Raw genomic sequence first — 25748 nt, forward strand, 5'->3', positions numbered from 1 at the left:
GTAAACAGCAACTCCATCTTCTTTAAAAAAATTTATTTATATTTTTGGCTGCGTTGGGTCTTTGTTGCTGCATGCAGGCTTTCTCCAGCTGCGGCGAGCGGGGGCCACCCCTCGCCGCGGTGCGCAGGCCTCCCACTGCGGTGGCTCCTCCTGTTGCGGAGCACAGGCTCTCGGCACGTGGGCTTCAGTATTTGTGGCACGCGGGCTCAGTAGTTGTGGCTCACAGGCTCCAGAGTGCAGGTTCAGTAGTTGTGGCGCACGGGCCCAGCTGCTCCGCGGCATGTGGGATCCTCCTGGACCAGGGCTCGAACTCCTGTCTCCTGCGTTGGCAGGCGGACTCCCAACCACTTTGCCACCAGGGAAGTCCCCAGCAACTCCATCTTTTAGTCGCTCAGGCCAGAGCCCGTGGCATCATCCTTGGACCCTCCTTTTCTCACATCCCGTGGTCCATCGGCAAAATGCTGTCTACCTTAAAAATAGATGTCAGCTCCCACCAGCTCCCAGCGCCTCCTGGGGACCACCGGGGACATGCCACCACCTTCCTGCTTTTCACTTGAGGCCTATGCTCCGTTCTCAGCAGAAACTGAGTGGTCCTTTCAACACAAGTCATGTCACTTCTCTGCTTAATACGCTCCAGGCTCTCCCCACCGACTCAGAGGGGAGCAAAGTCCAACCCCTACCGCCCCCCAGGCTGCCCGGGCTCCGGACACACAGCCTCCAGGTGCCCTGGCGCTGTCCCTCGTGCGAGCCAGGTGTGGTAGCTGCCCCTCAGCCTGGGGCATCCCTCCCTCCACCCCCTGCACTCTGCCGCTTCTCCTCCCCTAAGTCTGTGCTCAAGGTCACCTTGTCAGGCGCGCCCCTGACCAGTCTGTGTAAAGTGTGGCCTTGGCCCGTCCTCCCCGCCCTGCCTCATTTTCCTTCTCAGCTCTTAGGGCCCTCACACCCACCTGCGTGGTTACTGTCGTCTCCCCATGGCTAGATTGGAAGTCCCACGAGGGCCGGGACCATCTGCTCTTTTGTTTGTCACAAGCTGTGTCCTTCACGCTTAGGAGAGCACCTGCTACCTGGCAGCGCTCGGCGTGGATTGAATGCCCGAGCACACCTGTTCTCCCGGGGGTGATGGATGTGGGAACAGGAGGAGAGGGGGTCGGGACCCCTGGCCGCATTGGGACCCCCAGCTCTGCCCCTTTCTAGCTGTGAAACGTCAGGCAAGCCAGGTAGCTGCCCTGAGCTCTGAGATGGGACGAGCACCGTACTTGCCACAAGGAGTAAATGTGGATAAAGTGACCTACTTATAATTTGGATTATTATTCTAATATCCCAGACTTGACTGTTATTTCCATGATTTTAATTTTTATTATCTTTGACCTATAGCACATTGGGAGACATCTCTAATATGGATTTTTTTTTTTTTTTTTTTTTTTTGCGTTACGTGGGCCTCTCACTGCTGTGGCCTTTCCCATTGCGGAGCACAGGCTCCGGACGCGCAGACTCAGCGGCCATGGCTCATGGGCCCAGCCACTCCGTGGCATGTGGGATCTTCCCGGACCGGGGCACGAACCCGTGTCCTCTGCATCGGCAGGCGGACTCTCAACCACTGTGCCACCAGGGAAGCCCTAATATGGATTTTAAATGAATACATACATTTCCCCCAGAACAGACCCTTAGAGCTTCTGGAATACATTAAAATATTTTAAAAGCAGTGTTTCAAAAAAGGTCTGAAGCTCGTGTGTTTCCTAAAGACAATGAAACGGTGGCCGCTCCGCCTTTGATCGGTGTGTGTTTTGGAAACTTGTTCCACGGGGAAAATGTCAGGGGCAAAGCAGATACTCCTGGGGAGACTCTCAGCTCTCGTCCTGGTCCTTGGGATTCCCAGGCCCGACCCTGTAAAAGAGGATGATGGGGCTTGGGGGACGGAGTAGCAGAGAGCCATACCCCCCTGTACCTGTCTGGCTCTGACCGTCTCTGCTGTCCGCCTCAGTGGACAGAGGAAGAACACAAAAAACCCGGAGAACAGAAGAGAAAGAGGCAACAGCGATGGACAGAAGAGCAAGCAGATTTCCCCCTGAGTATTTACTATGGAAATCTGTCAGCGTTCAGAGAAGCTGAATTACACAGTGAACACAGCGTCCCACCACCTGGATGCCACAGTTAACGTCTTACTACGACTGCTTTGGAGGAGATGGACACATATGGGATGGACAGATGTGTTTTCACTAGCCCCAAATAGGAAAACTAAAACAAATGCACCAAAAGTAGGATGAAATACCCTACTGCAGATGCTGGCCTGAGCTGAAGGGGCCCTGGGGGAGCAAGTGGGGGAACAGGAGCCTGGATGGGACGGGGTGTTGTGAGGGGCTGCCGTGAGTCTTCCTTGTGTCTCTGAGCACAGCACAGGGAGGCAGGTACCTGGACTGCTTTGATGCAGACAGGCTGCGTCACACCGGCCACTTACACGGCCCAAGTCTATTAGTCAGGACTCTCCTGGTCGCAAATGACAAAACATTGGCTTGAGCAGAAAAGAAATATATGGAACAGATCTGAGGTTCCCGGGTCACTGTGTGCAGGCCAAAGGTGCAAGACCGGAGCACAGATAGGCCAGGACCATAGACTGGGGTGTCCCAGGACTTCATGTCACCTGTCTCTGCTTCTCTGTCGCCTGCACGTGGTATGAAGCATGGCTGCCTGCTGGCCCAAGCCTCCCTCATCCCTTGGAAGGCCCAGCTGCTTCTTTGCTTCTGGCTGGTTAAAAACAAAAGCAAGAGAAGAATTGGCTAGGCGTGAGTCATGTATTGATCCTGCCCAGTCTCCTGTGGCCAGGGTTCAGCGTGCCCGGAAAGCAGAGTCTTAAGGTTTATGTCCTCTACGAATCTCGGGGACCCGGTCAGCCCTGTCATTATCCTTCAGGAGTGAATGCTCTACACCTGCGCCGCCTGGTAGAGGAGCCACCAGCCCCGTGTGGCGATGAGCCCTTGACATGTGCTGTGAGTGCAAAATACACACCAGAGCGGTCGCCTCGCCATCTTCATGTCTCCTTGACGTCCTCAGAGACGCTGGCTTCCCCACCTCCCGCCTCTGCTAAGCCCTGCCTCAGATACACCATCCTGGGAAGGGAATAAAGGATCCACCCCGAGAGGGCGGGACCAACTGCAGCTTCCTGTGGCCACAAGAAGGCGTAGCTAAGACATTCTCTAGGAATCTTCTCTACTCTCCCTTCTAACTTGCTGCACCAAATCTGTCAGGCCCTAAAGAGAAACAAGCAAGATAGAAAAGAGTCAGAAGAACCTATACTTCTTCCTCCATGAAGCAAATTATCCTTAAAGAAAAACAAAACTCTGTGGCTGACAGGGTCTTGGTGCTCTGGCCGGGTGTCAGGCACGTGCCTCTGAGGTGGGAGAGCTGAGTTCAGGTCATTGGTCCACCAGACACCTCCCGGCCCCACGTAATATCAAAGGGCAAAAACTCTCCCAGAGATCTCCATCTCAACGCTAATTCCCAGCTCCACTCAACGACCAGCAAGCTACAGTGCTGGACACCCTATGTCAAACAACTAGCAAGACAGGAACACAACACCACCCATCAGCAGAGAGGCTGCTGAAAATCATACTAAGTTCACAGACACCCCAAAACACACCACTGGACTCGGTCCTGCCCACCAGAAAGACAAGATCCAGCCTCGTGTAACAGAACACAGGCACCAGTCCCCTCCACCAGGAAGCCTACACAACCCACTGAACCAACCTTACCCAGCAACGAGAGAGGCCACGAAGTGTGAGGCCCGCATACCGCAAAAAAAAAAAAAAAAAAAGAATTGAGGACAGTCTCAGAGACCTCTGGGACAACATTAAACGCACCAACATTTGAATTATAGGGGTCCCAGAAGAAGAAGAGAAAAAGAAAGGGACTGAGAAAATATTTGAAGAGATTATAGTTGAAAACTTCTCTAATATGGGAAAGGAAGTAGTCAATCAAGTCCAGGAAGCACAGAGTCCCATACAGGATAAATCCAAGGAGAAACATGCCAAGACACATACTAATCAAACTATCAAAAATTAAATACAAAGAAAAAATATTAAAAGCAGCAAGGGAAAAGCAACCAGTGACATACAAGGGAATCCCCATAAGGTTAACAGTCGATCTTTCAGCAGAAACTCTGCAAGCCAGACGGAGTGGCAGGACATATTTAAAGTGATGAAAGGGAAAAACCTACAACCAAGATTACTCTACCCAGCAAGGATCTCATTCAGATTCAGTGAAGAAATTAAAACCTTTATAGACAAGCAAAAGCGAAGAGAATTCAGCACCACCAAACCAGCTTTACAACAAATGCTAAAGGAACTTCTCTAGGCAGGAAACACAAGAGAAGGAAAAGACCTACAATAACAAACCCAAAACAATTAAGAAAATAGTAATAGGAACATACAAATCGATAACTACCTTAAATGTAAATGGATTAAATGCTCCAACCAAAAGACATAGACTGGCTAAATGGATACAAAAACAAGACCCATGGGGGCTTCCCTGGTGGCGCAGTGGTTGAGAGTCCGCCTGCTGATGCAGGGGACACGGGTTTGTGCCCCCGTCCGGGAAGATCCCACATGTCGTGGAGCGGCTGGGCCTGTGAGCCATGGCCGCTGAGCCTGCGCGTCTGGAACCTGCACGCCTGGAGCCTGTGCTCCGCAACGAGAGAGGCCACAACAGTGAGAGGCCCGCATACCGCAAAAAAAAAAACCAAAAAACCAAGACCCATATATATGTTGTCTACAAGAGACCCACTTCAGACCTAGGGACACATACAGACTAAAAGTGAGGGGATGGGAAAAGATATTCCATGCAAATGGAAATCAAAAGAAAGCTGTAGTAGCAATCCTCATATCAGACAAAATAGACTTTAAAATAAAGACTATGACAAAAGACAAAGCAAGACATTACATAATGATCAAGGAATCAATCCAAGAAGAAGATATAACAATTGTAAATATTTATGCACCCAACGTAGGAGCACCTCAATACATAAGGCAACTGCTAACAGCCATAAAACGGAAGATTGACAGTAACACAAAAATAGTAGGGGACTTTACTACTCCACTTTCACCAATGGACAGATCATCCGAAATGAAAATAAATAAGGAAACACAAGCTTTAAATGGTACATTAAACAAGATGGACTTAATTGATATTTATAGGACATTCCATCCAAAAACAACAGGATACACTTTCTTCTCAAGTGCTTATGGAACATTCTCCAGGATAGATCATATCTTGGGTCACAAATCAAGCCTTAGTAAATTTAGGAAAATTGAAATCGTTTCAAATATCTTATCTGACCACAACGCTATGAGACTAGATACCAATTACAGGAAAAAATCAGTAAAAAATACAAACACATGGAGGCTAAACTACTAAATAACCCAGAGATTACTGAAGAAATCAAAGAGGAAATCAAAAAATACCTAGAAACAAATGACAATGAAAACACGATGACCCAAAACCTATGGGATGAACAAAAGTCAGTTCTAAGAGCGAAGTTTATAGCAGTACAATCCTACCTCAGGAAACAAGAAACATCTCAAATAAACAACCTAACGTTACACCTAAAGGAATTAGAGAGAGGAGAACAAAAGAAACCCCAAAGTTAGCGGAAAGAAATCATAAAGATCAGATCAGAAATAAATGAAAAAGAAATGAAGGAAACGATAGCAAGGATCAATAAAACTAAAAGCTGGTTCTTTGAGAAGATAAACAAAATTGATAAACCATTAGCCAGACTCATCAAGAAAAAAACGGAGAAGACTCAAATCAACAGAATTAGAAATGAAAAAGGAGAAGTAACAACTGACACTACAGAAATACAAAGGATCATGAGAGATTGCTACAAGCAACTATATGCCCATAAAATGGACAACCTGGAAGAAATGGACAAATTCTTAGAAAAGCACAACCTTCGTAGACTGAACCAGGAAGACATAGAAAATATAAACAGACCAATCACAAGCACTGAAATTGAAACTGTGATTAAAAATCTTCCAACAAACAAAAACCCAGGACCAGGTGTCTTCACAGGTGAATTCTATCAAACATTTAGAGAAGAGCTAACACCTATCCTTCTCAAACTCTTCCAAAATATAGCAGACAGAGGAACACTCCCAAACTCATTCTACAAGGCCACCATCACCCTGATACCAAAACCAGACAGTCACAAAAAAAGAAAACTACAGGCCAGTATCACTGATAAACATAGATGCAAAAATCCTCAACAAAATACTAGCAAACAGAATCCAACAGCACATTAAAAGGATCATACACCACGATCAAGTGGGATTTATCCCAGGAATGCAAGGATTCTTCAGTATACGCAGATCAATCAGTGTGATACACTGCATTACAGATTGAAAGATAAAAACCATATGATCATCTCAATAGATGCAGAAAAAGCTTTTGACAAAATTTAACACCAATTTATGATAAAAACCCTCCAGAAAGTAGGCAGAGGGAACCTACCTCAACATAATAAATGCCATATGTGACCAACCCACAGCCGACATCATTCTCAATGGTGAAAGACTGAAAGCACTTCCACTAAGATCAGGAACAAGACAAGGTTGCCCACTCTCACCATTCTTATTCAACATAGTTTTGGAAGTTTTAGCCACAGCAATCAGAGAAGAAAAAGAAATAAAAGGAACCCAAATCGGAAAAGAAGAAGTAAAACTGTCACTGTTTGCAGATACATTGAGAATCCTAAAGATGCCACCAGAAAACTACTAGTGCTAATCAATGAATTTGGTAAAGTAGCAGAATACAAAAAAATTAATGCACAGAAATCTCTTGCATTCCTATACGCTAATGATGAAAAATCTGAAAGAGAAATTAAGGAAACACTCGCATTTACCATTGCAACAAAAAGAATAAAATAGGAATAAACCTACCCAAGGAGACAAAAGACCTGTATGCAGAAAACTGTAGGGCACCGATGAAAGAAATTAAAGATGATAAAACAGATGGAGAGATATAGATATACCATGTTCTTGAATTGGAAGAATCAACATTGTGAAAATGACTATACTACCCAAAGCAATCTACAGATTCAATGAAATCCCTATCAAATCACCAGTGGCATTTTTCACAGAACTAGAACAGAAAATTTCACAATTTGTATGGAAACACAAAAGACCCCAAATAACCAAAGCAATCTTGAGAAAGAAAAACGGAACTGGAGGAATCAGGCTCCTGGACTTCAGACTATACTACAAAGCTACAGTAATCCAGACAGTATGGTACTGGCACAAAAACAGAAATATAGATCAATGGAACAGGATAGAAAGCCCAGAGGTAAACCCACACACATATGGTCACCTTATCTTTGACAAAGGAGGCAAGAATATACAGTGGAGAAAAGACAGCCTCTTCAATAAGTGGTGCTGAGAAACTGTACAGCTTCATGTAAAAGAGTGAAATTAGAACACTCCCTAACACCATACACAAAAATAAACTCAAAATGGATTAAAGACGTAAATGTAAGGCCAGACACTATCAAACTCTTAGAGGAAACATAGGCAGAACAATCTATGACCTAAATCACAGCAAGGTCCTTTTTGACCCACTTCCTAGAGAAATGGAAATAAAACCAAAAATAAACAAGTGGGACCTAATGAAACTTAAAAGCTTTTGCACAGCAAAGGAAACCATAAACAAGATGAAAAGACAACCCTCAGAATGGGAGAAAATATTTGCAAATGAATCAGTGGGCAAAGGATTAATCCCCCAAATATACAAGCAGCTCATGCAACTCAATATAAAAAAAACAAACAACCCAATCCAAAGATGGGCAGAAGACCTAAATAGACATTTCTACAAAGAAGACATACAGATGGACAAGAGGCTCAACATCACTAATTATTAGAAAAATGCAAACCAAAACTACAATGAGGTATCACCTCACACCAGTTAGAATGGCCATCATCAAAAAGTCTACAAACAATAAATGCTGGAGAGGGTGTGGAGAAAAGGGAACCCTCTTGCACGGTTAGTGAGAATGTAAATTGATACAGCCACTATGCAGAACAGTATGGAGGTTCCTTAAAACACTAAAAATAGAACTACCATACGACCCAGCAATCCCACTACTGGGCATATACCCTGAGAAAACCATAATTCAAAAAGAGTCATGTACCACAATGTTCATTGCAGCTCTATTTACAATAGCCAGGACATGGAAGCAACCTAAGTGTCCATCGACAGATGAATGGATAAAGAAGATGTGGCACATATATACAATGGAATATTACTCAACCATGAAAAGAAATGAAATTGAGTTATTTGTAGTGAGGTGGATGGACCTAGAGACTGTCATACAGAGTGAAGTAAATCAGAAAGAGAAAAACAAATACTGTACGCTAACACATATATATGGAATCTAAAAAAAAGGTTCTGAAGAACCTAGGGGCAGGACAGGAATAAAGACACAGACGTAGAGAATGAACTTGAGGACACGGGGATGAGGAAGGGTAAGCTGGGACGAAGTGAGAGAGTGGCATGGACATATATACACTACCAGATATAAAATAGATAGCTAGTGGGAAGCAGCCACATAGCACAGGGAGATCAGCTCGGTGCTTTGTGACCACCTAGACGGGTGGGATAGGGAGGGTGGGAGGGAGACGCAAGAGGGTGGGGATATGGGGATATATGTATACGTAGAGCTGATTCACTTTGTTATACAGCGGTAACTAACGCAACATTGTAAAGCAATTATACCCCAATAAAGATGTTAAAAGAAAAAATAAATGAGTCACAGGGTGAAAAAAAAATACAAACCAGATTTTGAAGAGTGACTACAAAAGAAGTAAAAGACCTTATTAATGTGTTTTACATCGACTGATACTATTTTGAATGTATTGGGTTCAGAAAATATATCGTTAAAATTAATTTTACCTATTTCATTTTACGTTTTTTCATGTTCCTATTCGACCATGTAAACTTAGGTCTGTGGCTCTTATACTATTTCCATCGACAGTGCTGCTGTAAACCATTTGGTCCTCAAAGTGTGGTCCCCACACCAGCAGTATCAGCATCACCTGGGAGCTTGCCAGAAATGCAAATCCTCAGGCCCTGCCCCAGACCTAGGGATTCGGAAGCTTGCTGGTGATGCTAGGGTTGCGGGCTGGGGTGCAGGCAGCCGTCTGCATTTTAACAGAACCTCCAAGGATTCTGATGGACTCTCAAGTTTGAGAACCACTGCTCCAACCAGAACATGTTATCTCCCTTTAAAGACCGGGTTGTGTTCTGTGTGACGATTTGAAAGCTTTGCATCTCCACCCCCCACCCCATCTTCGTGGAATTGAAGGAATTTCTTAGTTACATTCACCTGTGAGCTGTTCAAAGGTTTTCCTTCTGTCAGCTTTCAGGTACAGGTGCTCAGCGGCTTGAATATCAATGGAAGCGATAGTGAAAATACTTACCAAGCATATCAAAGCAACACCAACACTTTCGTAGGGATCTTCTGTAACAAACCAGAAATCTCAAGTGGTGCTGAGGCTGCACTTGATGACTAGGAAACAGAGCCAAGAATGCAGCCACAAACAGAGAAAGAAAAAGACTTAGAAACGGAGCCTCATAGCTTCCTGTGTCTGATGTTGCCTTCAAAAAATAGTGACGGTGTAAGAGAGGCTTCGGCAGTTTGCCTCAGAGGACTGGTAGGATCGCTTTGGGGTCTGTAGGCCCTGCCCCCTGGGAGACCTTCTAAGCCGTGACTCTTTCTCTGATGGAATTCCCTGTGGAAGGTGCAGGAGAAATGAAGTGCTCCCCGTAAAAGCTTTGCTGCCACCCAAACGCGCCGTGTGCGTGGTAGGGAGAGACGGCATGCCCCTGGCCTGGAACGTGTCTGACTTATCCTTTCACCTGGAAAGGATGGGCTCAGATCTTTTTATAATACAGAGTGGGACCCCAAAGTCCACGAGGAGGCAGAGTAAGTTGGGTGCGGCTGGGAAAATGGAGCTCAGAAGCGGGCTTCAGGGCTGGCATGGTGTGTAGAAGCAACAGAACTTTCAGGAACAGCTGTCATGTGTGGAGCAGGTGCCCTGTGCCAAGGTGTTTTGTATATTTCATTCCCACTTCTCACAATAGCCACGTGAAGAGTCTGCCATCCCTGGCTGTGCCTGGTGCCTCATAAGCGCGCACACCATGAATGTTTCCTGGACGTTGTTATGAAAAGACGGAGAGTCTGAGGTCCAGGGAGGTTAGTGACTTGCTTTAAAAAGTTCTACTGTGAGCTTCCCTGGTGGCGCGGTGGTTGAGAGTCCACCTGCCGATGCAGGGGACACGGGGGAAGATCCCACATGCCACGGAGCGGCTGGGCCCGTGGGCCATGGCCGCTGAGAAAAAAAAAAAAGTTCTACTGTGCCCTCTGGAATCCCTGTTGCATTGCCTTAATCTTTTCCTAAAACAGTCCCTTCTCATTCTTGCTTTCCTTTAATAACAAAAATAATAACGATGAGTTGTGTTGGTTACGATTATAGCCGGCATCTGTTAAAAGCACGCTATGTGTCAGACACTGTTATTCTAAGCACGTCCTATGGCTAACTCATTTAAGCCTAAAAGCTACACTCTGAGGTAGGTACCATTGCTAGATCTGATTTTTAGGTGAAGAAACCAAAGCACAGAGAGGTAAAGTGATTTGCCCTAGGTCACACAGCTAGTAAGAGGCAGAGCCAAGATTCCAACCCAGGATTCTAGGTTTGGACTTAGAGCCTATGCCCTTAGTCACCAACCTGGGCCGCCCACGTGATGTGGCTTTCCTGCAGCCCCATTTATTCGCCCTCACCCCATGAGGTATGGCCAGAGCCTCTGACTCCTGTTGGTCTCCGGCCCAGCAGGAATGTTAAAGCCCTTGGAAACACAGTGCCGGGCCTAAATCCCACTCTGCCTTACCCATACAGCCTTGAGTGAGTTAGTAATCTCATGTTAGTTTTCTCACGTCCAACACGGCAGAGTTGTGGTTTGAATGAGAAGAAACCTGTGGGTAAAGGACCTAGAAGGACCCACGCCGCCCCGTGTCATCAGCTCCCGTCCGTTTTCTGAATTCTGCCCCCGGCCCTCCAAACAGCCCCGTCCTCCGTGTCTTCAAAGCAAGAACTCGACTTTGCCCTCCTTCCACCTCCCCTAGGTGCCTCCTCTGGTCCTGCTGACAGAGGGCTCTCCCCAGCGCAGCCAGAGGGTTCACCTGGCTGCAGACACATGGGTGTCCCCGTTGTCAGCTCACCAAGTCTGAATCCTTATCACTGCTGCAGACCTGGGGAATCTGGAGGGTCCTGCCCTGGTCCCACACGCTGCTCCCCCTCTCCCCGGCTGCCTGTCCCCACCCTCTAGCACATACCTGCGGCCTCCGGGATGCTTCGCTGCCTCATCTGCCGATAAAAGCCTGGTGGTCTTCCAGGCCTGCTCCAGGGCACCTGCTCTGGGAGGCCACCCGCCTCTCCCGTCTTGGTTTTCTGAGTCACTGCGCAGGAACCAGGCCCTTTGCTGGACGTTAACTCAGAACACAGGCCTGCCTGCTCCGCTTTGACACGCATGCAGCCTGGCCCCGTGGACTAAGTACACTGTGTGTATTGAGGATGGACGCCTGGCTTGCAGTAGGCCTTCCGGGTCACAGTGTCCAGGACGGTAGGAGCAGCCCCAGGGGTCGTGGTGAGAGGGGAGGAGTCCCAGGGTCTCTGCTCCGGCCCCGCTCCCCCTTTCTCTCTCTCTCTTCCCCAGGGTATGTGCATAGGGCTGCTCTGGGCTCCCTGGGATGATGGTACCCAGAAGGGATGCCCTCGGTTCTTTCCCCGGGACCCGACTCTCCCGGCCCACTTCTTCCTGGCTCTCACATCTGGATGGAAGGCAGTCGGATGAAATCAGATATGAAAGGCTGTTCAATGGCCGAAACGCCCTTGAACCTTTAAACTATTAGCAGCAGCTGATATTTCAGATGGTCCCCATATCCCACAGGACACCTTAGGGATGGGGGAAAAGGGGCAAAAGAGCAAAGGGTGGGGGAGAAGGGCGTTTTCTCAGGACCTCCCTGAATCACATTCTTTTGGTGTGAAATGTTGTTTCATCCAGACCCAAGGTGATTAATCACAGAGTTTCCATATTGTCTGTGGAATGAATGTAAAGTCTGCCTTAGGATTAATAGTCAAAATTCACTGTATTTGAAACGGAGGTTAGATCAAGCCAGTCACTACAACGCTTGGCTTTTACCGCGGTGCCTTGGCAGTGCCGGTGTTTCTGATGTAAGGAAGGGTCAGAGGCAGCCACTGCTGGTGGTAAGCGGATGGGGAGCGAGTGCAGCCTTAGTCTAGGATCATGATGGGGCTGGCACGCCCTCCTATTTATCAGCCCAGAGCCTGGGGTATTGTTGTTGTCACATCGTTATAGTACTTGTGCTTTGAGCAAAAGCTTTACATTGATACAGTATGCAATAAGCCTGATCAACAAATTCTTTAAGCCTAAATAAGTAAACAAAATCTAATATAACAGCTAGGATTTAGGAGGTGAGAAGGATCTTAGATGATTTAATCAAGTTCTTCTGTTTTTTAGGTGAGGAAACTGAGTCCCTATGTAATAACTTGCCCAGGGCCCCGCAGCCAATCAGTCACCTATTTCTAATACATAACAATACCCCGTGCTCTGGTTCCAGACTTTTGTTTGTAAGTATGAAGGTGCTGCCGTGGCTACCAGCCCAGAGAACCATCATGGAAGGAGCACCGGGAAAGCTTTCAGACAGCAAAGAGGGAAGTTTCTGGCTGAGTTCCCACAGTTGTAACAGTGATTATGGTGATGCTGGTGATAGTGATGCTGCTGCTGCTGCTGGTGGTGGTGATGATGGTGGTGGTGATGGTGATGGTGATGTTGGTGGTGGTGATGGTGATGGTGATGTTGGTGGTGATGGTGATGGTGCTGGTGGTGATGGTGCTGATGGTGCTGATGGTGATGGTGATGATGGTGGTGATGGTGATGATGGTGGTGATGGTGATGGTGGTGATGGTGGTGATGGTGATGGTGGTGATGGTGATGGTGGTGATGATAGTGATGGTGGTGGTGGTGATGGTGATGATGGTGATGATGATGGTGGTGATGATGGTGATGGTGGTGGTGATGATGGTGATGGTGATGATGGTGGTGGTGGTGATGATGGTGGTGATGGTGATGGTGGTGATGATAGTGATGGTGATGGTGGTGGTGATGGTGATGATGGTGATGATGGTGGTGATGATGGTGGTGATGGTGGTGGTGATGATGATGGTGGTGATGGTGGTGATGGTGGTGGTGATGGTGGTGATGGTGGTGGTGATGATGGTGATGGTGATGGTGGTGATGGTGGTGGTGATGATGATGGTGATGATGGTGATGATGGTGGTGATGGTGATGGTGATGGTGGTGATGATAGTGATGGTGATGGTGGTGGTGATGATGGTGATGATGGTGATGGTGATGGTGGTGGTGATGATGGTGATGATGGTGGTGATGGTGGTGATGGTGATGGTGGTGATGATAGTGATGGTGATGGTGGTGATGGTGATGGTGATGGTGGTGATGATAATGATGGTGATGGTGGTGGTGATGGTGATGGTGGTGGTGATGGTGATGATGATGGTGATGGTGATGATGGTGATGGTGATGATGGTGATGGTGATGGTGATGATAGTGATGGTGATGGTGGTGGTGATGGTGATGATGGTGATGGTGGTGGTGATGGTGGTGATGATGGTGATGATGATGGTGATGATGGTGGTGATGGTGGTGGTGATGGTGGTGTTGCTAATGATCATGATGGTGGTGGTGGTGATGATGGCCGCTATTTATTGTGTTCTTAATTAGGGTCAGAAACCTGGAGATGTGTGTGTTATTTTCTCCCTTTTAGAATCGAGGAGCCCTCAGCACCTTCTCCCATCACACAGGTAGGGAGAGGCAGAGGCAGGGTCCGTCACCAGCAGCCTCTCTTGGAGCCACAGGCACACACCTTAATCACTATGTGGGTTGCTTCCCATGGGATTGCTGGGCACCTCATATGTTGAATTCCCACATCCCAAGTCCTCTTTTGCATTGCCGCCCTTGTGAACAAAAGCAGACCCTCAGCTACAGCATCTGCGCACTGCTAAATCCCCACTGGAGACCCTCCAGCCCTGAGCCTGGGGTGGTGACGTCCCACCTGCCACCCCTGCCTTCTGTTGCCTCACCCGCCATCTCACCAAGAACCAAGCTCTATGGGAAGGGGCCGGGGGCAAGCTCTACCCCTGAGCCCATGCCCCGGGGCAGGCGGGGATGGGGGCCAGGGTGGGATGGCTGGAGGCCGGTGGGGACCTCTCATTCGGTGGGTGCCCTGTCCTGGTTTGCAGACCCAGCCTTGGCTCTCTGGGCCTTTGCTGCAGAGTTTGATAATTCCGCACTTCTTTGCGTCAGACTTACTGATTTTAGGAATGTCGGAGAACCAGACAGAGCAAAGCAGAACCAAGAGCATCATTAGCAAAATTACGTTAAGAATTCCCTTCCTTGTTTCCTTTGAGGTGTTTTCAAAGTCTAAGATCAGAATTGATTTCCCTGTGGGGACCCAGGAAGCCCCTGGCACGCTTCTAGGCCGAGTGAACAATAGTTCTTTTCTGTTGAGGAAATGGTGCTGACATCCTGAGCTATTGTCGTTCAGTACTAAATACATGTTACACTGATGACCTGGCGGATAATTTGAGAGGCTGGAGAGCTTGGGTGCAGGGACCCTTATTACTCTGAAATGGGAGGTAGGAAAGCGATCATGGGGTCCGTGTTAGAAGGCAGTTGAGGTATTTCTGCGTCACCCCTTGTCGTATTTCATCCCTTTTGTTAAGCTGTGGTGGCCTGTGCTGTTGGCTGGGCTGTGTGGTTACATTTACATCCAGTAAACTGCAAGCGTGCGCACGCAGATTATCCTGTCAATATTAACTGGCTGTTCTAAACATTAATCATTTGTTAAAGATCTCGACTAGGATTGCTTGGCTAATATTTAGACTTTTACCGCCTTTTTTAAAATGTAGGCTGTGGGGCGTTAGTGTTTAAGGAGGAGAGTTTCAGTTTGGGAAGACGGAAAAGTTCTAGATGGTGGTGAGGGTTGCACAACCACGTCATGTGCTTAAGGCCACTGAACTGTACACTTGAAATGGTTAAAATGATACATTTTATGTTATGTATATTTTACCACGATCAAAAATAACAATGAGGGAAAACCCTACACGAGCAGTTGGCAGGGTGGCACCAGGGCTTTGCCCCTGGTTTAACCCATCCTCCAGTTTTCTTTCTTTTTTTAGTGAGGCACAACATACTTACAAATCGGCATATAAAGTGCATTAATCTCAGTCTTAGCTGTGCGGCCCATTGAATTTTTACGTGTGCTTAGATCTGTGTCACCGTCAGCACCCAGGCAAGATGTAGAACATGCCAGTGCCCAAGAAGTTTCCTTCCCAGCCCGTAACTCCCCCGGAGGGAACCACTGTTTTGACTTCTGTCACCATCATTTGCTTTTGTCCATTCTTTTTTTTTGTGTGGTACGCGGGCCTCTCACTGCTGTGGCCTCTCCCGTTGCGGAGCACAGGCTCCGGACGTGCAGGCTCAGCGGCCATGGCTCACGGGCCTAGCCGCTCTGTAGCACGTGGGATCCTCCTGGACCGGGGCACGAACCCGTGTCCCCTGCATCGGCAGGCGGACTCCCAACCACTGTGCCACCAGGGAAGCCCGGTTTTGTCCATTCTTGAACTTCACTTGCACGGAACCAGGCATAATATACTCTTTTGTGTCTGGTTTCTTTCACTTAGCATAATGAATGTGAGACCCACCCATTCATTACTGTATCGGTAACTATTTAAATTGCTGCGTGGTTTCCATTGTATACTGTACCACTATTTAATTTACCCCTTCTGTTGAAGAACGTTCGGGTTGTTCTAGGTTTGGCTATAATAAATAAAGCTGCTGTGAACATTCTTTTGAGGAGCCTGTGTAGAGCTTGAGGGTGTTCGCTGAATCACAGGGTGCAAATATTTAGCTTTAGTGAATCCTCCCTGTTTTCCAAAGCGGCAACCAGTTTACACTCCCACCAGCAGACGGGGAGTGTTCCAGTTGCTCCCCAACCTCACCAGCACTTGGTATTTCTCTTCTCTTTCAAGCCATTCTGAGGGATGTGTCGCAACACCCTGAAATCTAAATGCTGCAAAGGTGGACATGCTTTTTTTGCATTGTGCAAATATCTAGACTCCTAACCTTCAGTATGTGACCCCAGAGCCAGCAAAGCGGGCTGGAGCAGGGCCCTTGGCCGGTGTGGTGGGCCAGGCTGCTGCTTCCACGTCCCGGTTGATTTGAGGGCGTTTTCACGCTGGTTCCCAGGATGTCAGGTGCGTTTGTGGTGACATCTGCCTGCCTCCATCTTCTGGAACAATTAATGTTCTTTAGCAGAGACTCACACTGGTTGAGAGAACTTATTTGTGGGTTTTCTCTTTCACCTTGAGCGTAATTTACCTGGGCCAGAGTGTGAGCTCATTTCGGGACGGGGTCCCCCCCTTACACTTCAATACCTTTCAACAAATATTTGTTCTGCACCTCCCATGCCAGGGAAGAAAGCAGAAAAGGAGCCGAGGGTCCCTAACAGCCTTCTTCTGGCCTCCAAAAAAGTCCCTCTGCTCCCTTCGGAGGCGGCGTGTGTTTGGGGCCATGGGAGTGCTTGGGGTGAGCACGCGCAGATGTTCAGATCTTTGTATCTCTTCGGCCTGCTTCCTCCAGACGTATGTTTTTGTGCTACATTTTATTGTCTTTGAATTTCTTGTGCGTTGCCCTATCCTGACTTCTGTGTACCATACAGTTCTTTCTTCATCAGTTCCCAGCCTTTTAACTGTTTTTAAAAAACCTCATTATTTGGGCTTCCCTGGTGGCGCAGTGGTTGGGAGTCCGCCTGCCGATGCAGGGGACGCGGGTTCGTGCCCCGGTCCGGGAAGATCCCACATGCCGCGGGGCGGCTGGGCCCGTGAGCCATGGCCGCTGGGCCTGCGCGTCCGGAGCCCGTGCTCCGCAAAGGGAGAGGCCCGCGTACCGCAAAAAAAAAAAAAAAAAAACTCATTATTTGACGTGTGAATGATGGGTAGTAACCACCCGCAACCTTATACCGATCTCTGAAACAGTGATGGAGGATCACGCTGTGACCTGTGAGGGCATCGCGGGTTTGTCTGCGCTTTTCCCCTCGCACCTTCCTGCTACTCGAGGTGCCCTCGCTACTCGAGGTGCCCTCGCTGCCCCTCAGCTGCCGGGCAGGTGGGCCTGCTCGGTGCTTTCCTGGTTTATAGCGCTCCGGCCCGAAAATGCATCTCTTCACCTTGTCTCTCTCCGTCCACCTCTCTCTCAGCTCAAGCGGGCCAGCAGTGAGGACACGCTCAACAAGCCAGGCGGTGCCGCCGCTTCTGGGGCAGCTCGACTGAAAAAGACGTCCACGTCCGGGGCCGTCTCCGAACTCGCAGAGAGCCGCCTGAGGGGCCCCCCAGGTAGGAGGGCCCGAGGGGGGGACAGGTGGGAGAGACTCAGGGTGGAAGGACTCAGGCAGGTTGAGGGGGGACAGGTGGGAGGGACCCAGGTGGGGGGCGCAGGTGAGAGGGACCCAGGTTGAAGGGACCCAGGCAGGAAGGGAGCCAGGACAGAGGGACCCAGGCGGGCCTTTTCTTGTCCATTTGAAAGCACCTCGGGCATTCACGCCTCCTTCCCCATCAGATACGTACGGAGCACTTAACTCTGAGTGAGGAACTGGTTCAGGCGACAGCATCCCACAACAGGAGATGGGATGATCCACAAAAGGAAGCAAAGAGGCAGTGGGGAGCCCTGTGCTTCCCCTGGTCCCTCTGGTTGCCCATCATCTAGCACGTGTTGTGTCCCTGGAGATCCGGGCAGGTGGTGCAGGCTCTGGGGCCGTCTTGGTGTCTTCGTGGTGCTCCGCGTGTCAGATAAGCGAGTCAGTGCGTTAAGTCCCTGGCAGAGGCAGGGGCACAGCATCCGTCCTGGGCCCTACGGAAGCCGGGAAGGTCCTCTCGGAAGGCTGTTCAGACTCGTTTAGATGCCAGTGGCCTCAGGAACCCCTGGGCTTTCTCAGTGTTACTAACTCTTCTTGAGAAACCAAAAAGGTTTTTTTTTTCCCCCTAAGTTTTAAAAATATTGATTTATTAATTCATTTAAAAATAACAGAAATAAAATTAAACCCATTACATGTTAACATAATTACCATATCTTTATGAAAAATTTTCAAAAACAAAAAATAATATTGAGAAAAATGGCATTTTATATCTTTGCATATCTTTATTTTTTAGAATTTTATTATTTTATACAGCAGGTTCTTATTAGTTATCTATTTTATACATATTAGTGTATATATGTCAATCCCAATCTCCCAATTCATCCCACCACCACCACCCCCCCTCCACTTTCCCCCCTTGCTGTCCATACATTTGTTCTCTACATCTGTGCCTCTATTTCTGCCTTGCAAACCGGTTCATCTGTACCATTTTTCTAGGTACCACATATGTGTGTTAATATACGATATTTGTTTTTCTCTTTCTGACTTACTTCACTCTGTATGACAGTCTCTAGATCCATCCACGTCTCAACAAATGAACCAATTTCGTTCCTTTTTATGGCTGAGTAATATTCCATTGTATATATGTACCACATCTTCTTTATCCATTCATCTGTCGATGAATGACCTGGCTATCGTAAATAGTGCTGCAATGAACATTGGGGTGCATGTGTCTTTTTGAATTATGGTTTTCTCTGGGTATATGCCCAGTAGTGGGATTGCTGGGTCATATGGTAATTCTATTTTTAGTTTTTTAAGGAACCTCCATACTCTTCTCCATAGTGGCTGTATCAATTTACATTCCCACCAACAGTGCAAGAGGGTTCCCTTTTCTCCACACCCTCTCCAGCATTTGTTGTTTGTAGATTTTCCGATGATGCCCATTCTGACCGATGTGAGGTGATACCTCGTTGTAGTTTTGATTCGCATTTCTCTAATAATTAGCGGTGTTGAGCTGCTTTTCATGTGCCTCTTGGCCATCTGTATGTCTTCTTTGAAGAAATGTCTATTTAGGTCTTCTGCCCATTTTTGGATAATATTGAGCTGCATGAGCTGTTTATATATTTTGGAGATTAATCCTTCGTCCGTTGATTCGTTTGCAAATATTTTCTCCCATTCTGAGGGTTGTCTTTTTGTCTTGTTTGTAGTTTCCTTTGCTTTGCAAAAGCTTTTAAGTGTCGTTACGTCCCATTTGTTTATTTTTGTTTTTATTTCCATTACTCTAGGAGGTGAATCAAAAAAGATCTTGCTGTGATTTATGTCAAAGAGTGCTCTTCTTATGTTTTCCTCTAAGAGTTGTATAGTGTCTGGTCTTACATTTAGGTCTCTAATCCATTTTGAGTTTATTTTTGTGTATGGTGTGAGGGAGTGTTCTAATTTCATTCTTTCGAAAAGGTTTTTTTTAAACCATTATATTTGAGTCCAGAGTATAGGAAACTTAAAACGTCAGAGAATGTATTTCATTTTCTTTTGCAGCACATAGATAAGAAAGCTAAGCTTTCCGTGGTCTAACTCACAATGCAGCTCCATTAATAATAGTAATGTACTGCTCAATTGTCTAAGGTGGGAACACAGCTGAAATATGACATTACTCATTTATAATAGGAGGTGAATGGTAGACTACTTGTGATTTTTGCACTGTTACATAAAATATCACAATCCAGATTAGCTTTCCAAAGGTGTATTTTAATTTATTTAGTTTTCAAAAAGTTGAATCTGTGAAGAATATATGTGGTTTTTTTTTTCTAGGATGCAGGGGAATGGCCTTGTGTTTCTACATAATGGTTTTACTTTTTTTTTTTTAACTTGACACTTCATTATTTTTTAAAATTTATTTATTTTCTTTTATTATTGTTTTTGGCTGCATTGGGTCTCAATTGCAGCACGTGGGGTCTTTCCTGAGGCATGCGGGATCTTTTGTTGCAGCGTGCGGGCTCTTTATTGTGGCGAGTGAGCTTCTCTCTAGTTGTGGTGGGCAGGTTTTTCTCTCTCTGGTTGTGGTGCATGGGCTCTGCAATTAGCGGCACTTGGGCTCTCTAGCTGTGGCGCGTGAGCTCTGTAGTTTGCGACACTTGGGCTCTCTAGTTGTGGCGCATGGGCTTAGTTGCCCCGCAGCATGTGGGTGTTAGTTCCACTACCACGGATTGAACCTGTGTCCCCTGCATTGGAAGGAGGATTCTTAACCACTGGACCACCAGGGAAGTCCCCACATTTGGTTTGTAAAGTACAACATATGAAAGTACAACTTATTTTTATCAAGGCAGCCTAAGACTGATTCTAAAAGTTAACAAAGGGACTTCCCTGGTGGTACAGTGGTTAAGAATCCACCTGCCAATGCAGGGGACATGGGTTTCAGCCCTGGTCCGGGAAGATCCCACATGCCACAGAGCAACTAAACCCGTGCGCCACAACTACTGAGCCTGTGTTCTAGAGGCTGCGTGACACAACTACTGAGCCCGCATGCCACAACTACTGAAGCCTGCACGCCTAGAGCCTGTGCTCTGCAACAAGAGAAGCCACCACAATGGGAGGCCCGCGCACCGCAACCAAGAGTAGCCCTCGCTCGATGCAACTAGAGAAAGCCCACGTGCAGCAACGCAGACCCAACACAGCCAAAAATAAATAAACAAACAAACAAATAAATAAGGGTTAACAAAGCACCACTAAAAACTAACAGACTGACCTCACTCTCAAATATTGATGCAAAAATGGGAGATGAACATATTAGCAAGTGTGATTCAACAAGAAATTAAAAGAACAGTAGTGCACATCACAACCAAGTGGATTTACGCCATCCAGGAATGCTTAATAGGAGATTGGGGAATATAATCCATCATACAATATTAATAGACTACAAAAGAAAAACCATATGGTCATGCCCATAGAGATGGAAGATGTCTTTGACAAAATTAACACTCTTTCTGATTTAAAAACAAGCTCTTGGTAGACTACAAGTGTATGGGTACTTCTTTAGTGATATGAAATATATGTATCTTGGGACTTCCCTGGTGGTGCAGTGGTTAAGAATCCGCCTGCCAATGCAGGGGACATGGGTTCGAGCCCTGGTCCAGGAAGATCCCACGTGCCGTGGAGCAACTAAGCCCGTGCACCACAACTACTGAGCCTGAGCTCTAGAGCCCGTGAGCCACAACTACTGAGCCCATGTGCCACAACTACTGAAGCCCGTGTGCCTAGAGCCCATGCTCTTCAACAAGAGAAGCCACCGCAATGAGAAGCATGTGCACTGCAACGAAGAGTAGCCGTTATTCACTGCAACTAGAGAAAGCCCGGGCATGGCAACGAAGACCCAACGCAGCCCAAAAAATCAATAAATAAATTTATATTAAAAAAAAGAAATATATGTATCTCAAGCCAAAGCCAGCACTATGCCCAATGGTGAAATCCTAGAAGTGTTTCCATTAAAATCAAGAATGATTCAAGGTTGCCCACCACCAAATTTTTCTGCAAGTATTAACCTAGGCATTGAGACAGGAGAGCTATAGGAGTGTATTCATGTTGGAAATGAGGATACAAGATGATGATTTTATGCAGGTAATACCGCTGTATGTTTAGAAAAATGCTTAGAATTTCCTGAAAGTTGTATCATGAGAAAAAACTTAGCATGTCCTAAAAATCTATTAGATATATAAGAGTTCAGGGCTTCCCTGGTGGCACAGTGGTTGAGAGTCCGCCTGCCGATGCAGGGGACACGGGTTCGTGCCCCGGTCTGGGAAGATCCCACATGCCGCGGAGCAGCTGAGCCTGTGAGCCATGGCCGCTGAGCCTGCGCGTCCAGAGCCTGTGCTCCGCAACGGGAGAGGCCACAACAGTGAGAGGCCCGCATACCGCAAAAAAAAAAAAAAAAAAAAAAAAAAAAAAGAGTTCAGTGTGTGGCTGGTTATAGAATATAAAATATCAGTAGTTTTCTTATCAGTGACTAGTTAGAAAAGATAATAAGAAATGATCCCATTTATGAAGGAACAAAAGAGGTAAAATACCTAGTAATAAACTTAATATTACCAGAGCCTCTATTTTAAAAACTCTTAAAACCCTTTTAAAGGACATAAAAGAAGATATAAATACACATGATTCTTGGATAAGAAGACTAAATATAATATAGATTAAATTTAGGGACTTCCCTGGTGGTGCAGTGGTTAAGAATCTGCCTGCCAATGCAGGGGACATGGGTTCGAGCCCTGGTCCGGGAAGATCCCACATGCCGTGGAGCAACTAAGCCTGTGCGCTACAACTACCGAGCCTGCGCTCTAGAGCCTACAAGCTGCAACTACTGAAGCCCACGTGCGTATAGCCCGTGCTCCGCAACAAGAGAAGCCCCAGCTCGCTGCAGCTAGAGAAAGCCCGCAGGCAGCAACAAAGACCCAACACAGCCAAAAAAAAAAAAAAAAAAGATTAAATTTAGTCAGTATACAACAAAAATATCTAAATTATTCTGTGAATTCGTTTTCATCACAATTAAAATATCAGTGGGAATTTGAGAGTAAAAACACTGATAAAATGATACTGGATTTATCTAAAAGAGGGGTTCTCAACTGCGGGCGATTTTGCCCTGCACCCCAACCCACGGAACAAGCGGCAAAGTCTGCAGACATTTTTTGGTTGTCATCACTAGGGGGGTGATACTGACATCTAGTGGGCAGAGATCAGAGATGCCGCTAAATATCCTACAAAGCACAGGACTTCTGCCCAAAACGTCACTAGTGCCGCTGTTGATAAACCCTGATCTAGGAGACTCAATACTCTAGAATAACCAGGAAATTTCTGAAAAATTAGTGATCGAGGGACTAACCTCTTCAGTGGAACAGTGGAGACAGTCCAGAATACACTGGAGGATTTCATGTAGGATAAAGGCGGCATTTTATATCAAGACGGATAATTCACTCAAAAATAATAACTGATTGGATTTTTAGGAAAAAATAAAGCTGGATCCCTATCTCACTCCTCTCATCAAAACAAATTCCAAGTGAATTAGAGATTAAATTTTAAAAAGTGAAACCATGCAAAAAAAAAAAAAAAAAAAAAAAAAAAGTGAAACCATGCAAGTACAAAGAGAAAACATGGGAGAATCAACTTGTAGTCTCGGCCCTGGAAGGGCCTTTCTAAGTAGGAACAAACACAGAAGCCATAGAGGAAATGGTGAAAAATCACATAAGTATTAAACACTCCTTCGTAAAAAGAGGAAATTATTTGCAAAACATGTAACAAAGGGGGCTTATTTACAAAGAGTTTGTATAAATCAATAAGAAAAAGAAAAATAGTAAAAAAGAAAAGAGTAGTTCACATAAAATGGAAATACAGATAGCCACTAGAAAGATGCCAAGTCTTACTTAGAGGTAAAGGAATGTAAATCAGAGCAATAATTATTACATACAATTTCCCCTAACAGATTAGTAAAAATTAAAATGATTGAGGGAATTCCCTGGTGGTCCAGTGGTTAGGACTCCACGCTTCCACTGCAGGGGGCACGGGTTTGATCCCTGGTCGGGGAACTAAGATCCCACATGCTGTGCGGCACGGCCAAAATAAGTTAAAAAAACAAAACAAAACATTAAAACGATTGATAATTTCTGATGTTATGAAGTGTGAAAGGAACCACACCACATATAGCTGATGGCAAGGACAATCTGGTAAAATCTATCTACATTTGAAATACATATAATCTTTCACCAAGAATTTCTACCGCTTAGCATTTAGCGTTACTGATATACTTGAAAAAGGATGCCTATATATATGGACAAGATGTTCGGTTGTGGCATTATTGTAATAGTAAAATACTGGAAATACCTAAGTGTGTATCAGCCCAGCGCTGATTGCAGAATGAGATTTTGGTACAGCAGAACAGTATGCAGCCATGGAAACGGACACAGATTCGTCTGTACGGACAGGGAAAGATCATTACTAAGTGGGGAAAATAACATGGTGCATCTAGTCTGACCTCATTTGTTTTGATTTTTAAATAGATGTTAATATAATTTTTGAAATCATAACTTTTTTTCTGGGAGGATGTAGGGACGTTATCTTTGAGGAGAGTTACCAGAATTGAAAGTGGTAGGGGAGGGACTTCCCTGGTGGCGCAGTGGTTAAGAATCCGCCTGCCAGTGCAGGGGACACAGGTTTGAGCCCTGGTCCGGGAGGACCCCACATGCCGTGGAGCAGCTAAGCCCACCCGCCACAACTACTGAGCCTGCGCTCTAGAGCCTGCGAGCCACAACTACTGAAGCCCGCGCTCCTAGAGCCTGTGCTCTGCAACAAGAGAAGTCACCGCAATGAGAATCCCGCGCACCGCGTCGAAGAGTAGTCCCCGCATGCCACAACCAGAGAAAGCCCGCGCGCAGCAACGAAGACCCAACGCAGCCAAAAATAAATTAAAGAAAAAAAAAGACACACACAAAAAAGAAGTGGTGGAGGAAGGAGACTTTTCATGTTAGATCTTTCTGTTTAAAAACACATGCAGACATTGCTTTAAAAAAATAAAAACAGAGTAAATACAAATCATAACCTAATTTTTTTTTTTTTGCCTTAGCCAAATCCTTCCTCTTCCACTTGCTTTTTAGTGTGTCTTAACTACTCATTGGTAAATTATTTAACTGCTTGATCCCAGCACGTACTCCCTTTGTTCAGGATTCTAGAGAAAGACCTTGGTTTTACTGGTTCCCACACCCCATGGGCTTTAGTTTCCTTACTTGTTCCCTTGAGGAAATACCTACAGATCTACGGCACAATGATGTCACAGCAAAGGTCTGTGAATGCTTTGTAAACTGTAACGGGCTATTGAAATGTAAGATGCACTTCTATTCCTGTAGTTATCATTCAAATCCAGTTTGCCATCTACTTGATTGTAATGAAATTATATCCTTTGACCTCATCGAGTTGAATTAGAAAATTGCATTTGTCTCTGGACCTTGTGTTTTGAAGTGCAGGTTGTCCTTAACATTTTCATATCAGCTTTTGGACAGCTGACACTTTTGTACATTGTCATGTATCCCCAAACTGCCTCGTTCCTGGTGAATTTGGACCCGTGCATCAGCTGATGAGCCCACTGTTAGAAGCAGTGGCCGGCATGGCCATGCTGCCCGTCAGCCGGTGTGTCTCTGTCGCAGGTGCCAGCACCCCTGCAATTATGCAGTCGTGTTAGTTGGTCGTGTGAATATCGGATCACACTTTGTCTTTATTTTATGAGCACGAAAACCAGGGGAACGAGAGTGTTGGCACTAGTAGTAAGTGTGGGTTTTTAAATCTCAGTCCTGTTGAGTCAAAGAGGGAGGTGATTTAGTGTGTTAGAAACGGCACCTCACTGGACTCACAACCATTCTCTATAGATTCAGCTGTGAAGAATAATATAAAACTAAAGAAAATAAGGAAAATGCTAGCAGTATGTAGTTGATTTCCTCTTAAAGGAAAGATGTAATTATAAATTATTTATAGAACTTAGGGGACAGAAATCTTTTTATGGCCCTCAAGTCTTACTTAGTTTTTGAACTTTTGGCTTTAGGACACTTTTTTTGGTAATGCATGGTATGGTATAATCTGTGTTTTCTTTCAAATATATTAAATTTGGAAGGGATCTCATTGTGAAATTATGATACAGTGTTGTGGTTTGAAACTCACAGTGGTTAAACCT

The 25748-nt window shown here is 46.1% G+C and overlaps 1 protein-coding gene across 7 annotated transcripts in view; it reads left to right on the forward strand.

The window, feature by feature from the left end:
* Positions 1–25748, forward strand: part of SPECC1 (sperm antigen with calponin homology and coiled-coil domains 1) — a 267975-nt gene that overhangs the window by 65409 nt on the left and 176818 nt on the right. For all 7 annotated transcript variants that reach the window (XM_073797313.1, XM_073797315.1, XM_073797314.1 and 4 more), the window contains exon 4: positions 17396–17531. In XM_073797313.1, the coding sequence (XP_073653414.1) occupies positions 17396–17531 (136 nt within the window). The remainder of the gene's footprint in view (positions 1–17395; positions 17532–25748) is intronic.

This window comes from Tursiops truncatus, chromosome 20 (assembly GCF_011762595.2).
Source record: "Tursiops truncatus isolate mTurTru1 chromosome 20, mTurTru1.mat.Y, whole genome shotgun sequence".
Taxonomy (NCBI): domain Eukaryota; kingdom Metazoa; phylum Chordata; class Mammalia; order Artiodactyla; family Delphinidae; genus Tursiops; species Tursiops truncatus.